This window comes from Pongo abelii, chromosome 11 (genome assembly GCF_028885655.2).
Source record: "Pongo abelii isolate AG06213 chromosome 11, NHGRI_mPonAbe1-v2.0_pri, whole genome shotgun sequence".
NCBI classification, from domain to species: Eukaryota; Metazoa; Chordata; class Mammalia; order Primates; family Hominidae; genus Pongo; species Pongo abelii.
In genome coordinates this window covers 27,920,474-27,925,118 of record NC_071996.2, presented here as the reverse complement: position 1 = coordinate 27,925,118, position 4,645 = coordinate 27,920,474, and the positions used below count along the sequence as shown (strand labels likewise).

General features: G+C 53.3%; 1 protein-coding gene across 1 annotated transcript; it reads right to left on the bottom strand.

The window, feature by feature from the left end:
- Positions 1–477: 477 nt before the first annotated feature.
- On the bottom strand, positions 478–3,417 carry TMEM185B (transmembrane protein 185B). The gene is given in 1 exon segment (NM_001242324.3): positions 478–3,417. A coding segment is annotated over 1 exon segment (1,053 nt). The 5' UTR covers positions 2,993–3,417; the 3' UTR covers positions 478–1,939.
- Between the last annotated feature and the right edge of the window lie 1,228 nt (positions 3,418–4,645).

The window sequence follows — 4,645 nt, the reverse complement described above, 5'->3', positions numbered from 1 at the left end:
GCTGGCGTAAACTGCCAGTGTGAGAGAGACAGACCGAGCTCTCTCAGACAGCGAGCTCAGTCCCAGCCAACTAAGCCCAGCTGTAGCTCCCTCAAGCATTCTGGCACTCAGGTTCCTAGCGCTGGCTTTTGTTGAGAGCATGTGTACAGAGCATGTTATTTTAATGTTTTATATAGGGCAAAAATAGTGAATTTAGGGTTATGTTTTTTTCTCCAAACCCAACAAGTTTGCCTCATGGCCAGGGCAAAGTGTGTGGAGCCCAGTTGAGATCATTTTTAGTAAGTTACTAATAAGAAAAGTGGACTCCATCCAGTCTTCTCTGCAGTAATAACACCAACACTCCTTTTTGTTTTGACCTCCTTTCGAAAGTATTTATTTGTTCTCAAACATTACTCTTGCAGGATCCGGCTTCTGCCCTGATTCCCTGGTGTACCACCAGCACCTAAAGAAACACTGTACTTGCCAGGTGCAGTGGCTCCCGCCTGTAATCCCAGCACTTTGGGAGGCCGAGGCGGGCAGATCACCTCAAGTCAGGAGTTCGAGACCAGCCTGACCAACATGGAGAAACCCTGTCTCTATTAAAAATACGAAATTAGCCAGGCATGGTGGCACATGCCTGTAATCCCAGCTACTCGGGAGGCTGAGGCAGGAGAATCAGTTGAACTGGGAGGCGGAGGCTGCGGTGAGCCGAGATCAAGATCGTGCCATTGCACTCCAGCCTGGGCAACAAGAGTGAAACTGTCTCAAAAACAAAACAAAACAAACAAACAAAAAAAAAAAAAAAAGAAAAGAAAAAAGAAACACTGTTCTTATCTACAAAGAGAATTTTAACTGTTGTTTCCCTATTGCTGACAGATGAAAGTTTGGCCCTTAAAATGATACCTGCTTCTGCTGACCACTTCCAGTTAAGGCCACTCTCTCCATCTTTCCAATGACAAGTAATGCTTCACACTACAGCCAACTAACAGTTTAAGATTCTTAGAAATGGACAAACCACTTGTTGCTTATTTCCACACAGTTACTACCTGTGTGGAAAAATTCAAGGTGCTAAATAACAGTGCCACTTTATGGCCTGGTACCACACTGGAGCGTGTCACAAGTTCCCAAGGGCAGTGGCCTCTTCCTCTACTAACGGGTACTACCAGAGACCTTAGTTACTAACACCTAAATATTAAGACCCATGGGATTTGCAATCCCTATATTCACGCCTAGTACTTTGGTAAGATCCACACCAGGCACATACTGTTTTATGTAGTTTTCAGGACATCTGCAATAGACACATATCTTCACACGTAAGCTTTAAAAAATACTTTAACATAATACATGGTAATGCAGAGAACTAGAATTCAACATATTACACTGCTAAAATATTCATATAAATACTATATATGCATGGGTTCATTCCATTAGAAAAATTCACCTATCAGAATATTAAAGACCAGTATCAGCAAAGCCCAAGGAGAGCGTATTTTAACAGTAGGAACACTAAAAATATCAACTATGAGGTTTATAAACAAGTGGTGGGAAAGAGAACTCTTTACATTTGCTTTGTTATGACAGGCACAATCTGAAATACAATTTTAGATTAGCAGTGTATAAAAATACTTTTTAAACAATACTTTTGATAGGTACAGTAGCACTTAAACAAACAGCTGTGTAGTTATTCGTTTTGAGGACCTACTAAAACAATTCAACTTACTGCCCCCAGCTACACCTGAAAGTGCAAACCTGGAAAGCAAGTCTCTTACCCAGGTACACACCACACACACCCACATACTGAAGCCACCTCCATCTATGATGCATACTGATGAGGCGGTGATCTCAAACAGGGCGTGAGACGACAGTGTTTGAAGCCTGTTTCCATTTCCAGGTTTGGGATGAATGAACAAGAGGCAAAGGCAAGGTGGAGTCTGTGTGTGCCTGGGTCCTCTCTAGGAGTTTAATCTGGCATATCAATATTTAACTTGGGAGGGGGGGGAACGTATTTCCCAGGGCTCTGGGTTATAACTACTCTGGCCTTCTTTCCAAATATTGGAGCAATTTTCGGAGCTTCTGGAACTGATGTTTCTTCAGCATCTTCACTATCTTCGTGATGGAGATCATATGAAATGTTCCCATATTCTCTTAAAAATGGGAAAATTTCAAGCAGAAACTGACAGAAGTCTCTGCGAATGCCAAACCACCAATGATTGCCCCCCTTTCGCCTAAATGTTGTGGCCATTAAAGTTAGTAAGGAAAGCCAAAGGGGGACAAATATGGAGACGTAGGAGAATGTATTGTGGCCATCCAATCTGTGAACGAGCAGGACCTCAAAAGTGAGCAGAGGCACGACAATCGTTATCCAACTGATAGCCATGGTCACGTGTGTTCTTCGCTGCTCGGCAACCACATCCAGGGACCGCAGGAACAGGAGGGACCAGACGATGTAATAGAGAACGACCAGGCAAAGGAACGACATGAGGATCCACAGGGGCACAAACACCACTAGCCACGGCCAGTGAATAATCCTGTCCAGCTTTAGGGCGATGAAGATGAACTGCAGTATGTTGACCGAGCACAGGATCTCCAGCTCCAGCGACCTATCGTGTCGAAAGCCCCAGACGCAGGCAGCCACGGACACGGGGGACACGAAGAAGAGAGGCATGAAGACCAGCAGCCAGAAGTGGGTGCCCCTCTCCACCCTGTCGCAGACCAGGACTTCGAACATGAGCAGCAGCAGGTGGATGACCACAGCGATCAGCATGGCTTTGAACTCCACACAGGCCTCTCCCTCGGTGCGGTAGCGAGGGTTGCGGGCCCAAACGCCCGCGCCCACGGAGGCGCCTGCGACGACTAGAAGCTTCCACAGCCATATGGGGGCAAAGACGGCCCAGTAGCTCCATTGGATGATGCCGTCCAGGCGGAGGGGCAGCAGCACCGAGAAGAGGAGCAGGCAGGTATAGATGAGAAACTTACTGGGGTTGAAATCCTGGAACAGGCCCCTGGGGTTCATGGCGGAGGCCGCCGCTTGCCTGCCCGGGCCTGCTCCCCTGCGACGCTCGGGTCTCCGAGGTTCACCCGGCCGCCGCCTCCCGGGCCCGGCCCAAGCCGGCTCCGGGTGGACGAATGCCGGGGCGACCAGGAGGGGGCTCCGAGCGGCGACGCGGAGAGGCCGGAACACGTGCACGCGCGGTCACGTGGCCCGGCCGGAAGCGCGCTGGGGTGTGGCGTGCGCGGGCACGGGCGGCGCGGCGGCTACGAACTGGGCGCTGCCTCGGTCCCGCCGCCGCCCTCCTTCATTCCGTACCCATCAAGAAGGCACCTAATGCGTGTGGGACCCGGAGGGGCCTGGCGCGCTGCTGACTCCCCAAGCGGCCCACGACCTTGGGCTGACGCTTCCAGGCGACTCCGGGAACATGGAGGCGGGAGTGAGCTCACATCCTCCCTGCCGGCCGGGGCGGGCCCTGCGAGGGCGGGGCCGGGCGGAGAGGGCGGGGCCTGGGCGTTGGCACCGTACCCCTCTCTGCCGGGATCCTCCCCTCCCCGCGCTCGCCGCGGCTCCCCGGGAACCCGCCCGGGACTAGGGTGCCCGCGGTAAGGCTCCAGCACCCCATGCGCGCGAGCAGAGGCGGGTGGCCGGGCTAGTGCGGGAGTTTGCGAGCGAGGGAGCGGGTGCCGGTAACTCAACTGATGCAAGGCGACGTGCATGATCGCAGACCTGTGGGGGCCGGCGCAGGGGCGGCGGCGGGTGTATCCCTGGCTCAAAGGAAAAGGCCCGCGCGTGTAGACTCAGTGCACGAGGTGGGGGGGCCTTGCCTGGGATAAAGACTCGCGGGCAGAACTCCGCCTGGCGGAGCAACGGACGTTTCTCAGGCTGCCTGCGAAGTGGCTGTGCAGAGATCCCAGGCGGCAGCGGCGCTCTTGTACCTGTCCTTCTCACTCCAGAGTGGAAGGTGCTGGTGAGGGTGTTAGACCCCACTCGGCCCTGGACAGCGTCCCGCGGAGCAGGGGAGGACACTGGATCCAGACCGGGGTTGGGGGTTGCTTCCTGCCCCAGGTCACCCGGCAGGTTAACGGAGAATCGCGTCGCAGATACAGGGCTCCTACCTTCAAGTGTCTAGTCCTCATTTTGACTCATTTGGCCCTGTCTCTGTGTTATTCTAGCAAAACAATATTTTCCTTTTCCTTTGGAAAAGGGTACTGGACCAGAGGTCAAGAAATTTGGGTTCTTGTCCAGGCCGTGCCACCCATCAGCTGAGAAACCTAGGCAAATTCACCTCTTTCTCTCTGGGCCTCAGTTTCCTGGTCTGTGAAGTGGGGGACAGACCTGGGTGGTGTCTAAGAGCAAGGCTGCAGCGGGTCTGTGATTTGGAGCACCCCTTTCGCCCTCTGGCCAGTTGGACAGACCCTGGAGGATTTCTACCTGTCTTCCCCGCTGTCCCACTGCTCAGCAGAGCCCTGGCTGCCCTCCTTCCTGCCCTCACCAGTCTCTCCTAGTCCTGTTTCCTGAAGTGGGTGTGGGATGTTGTCACGCAGATCCTGGGCTCTGAAGTGGGACAGGCCATCCTCTAGAGGAACGCATCACCTGTCAGGGCCTCCGCGGAGTGGCCCTCCCGCACCCTCACAGCCCTGCCCCAGGCGGGCATGAGCAAGGGTGTCCAGGGTG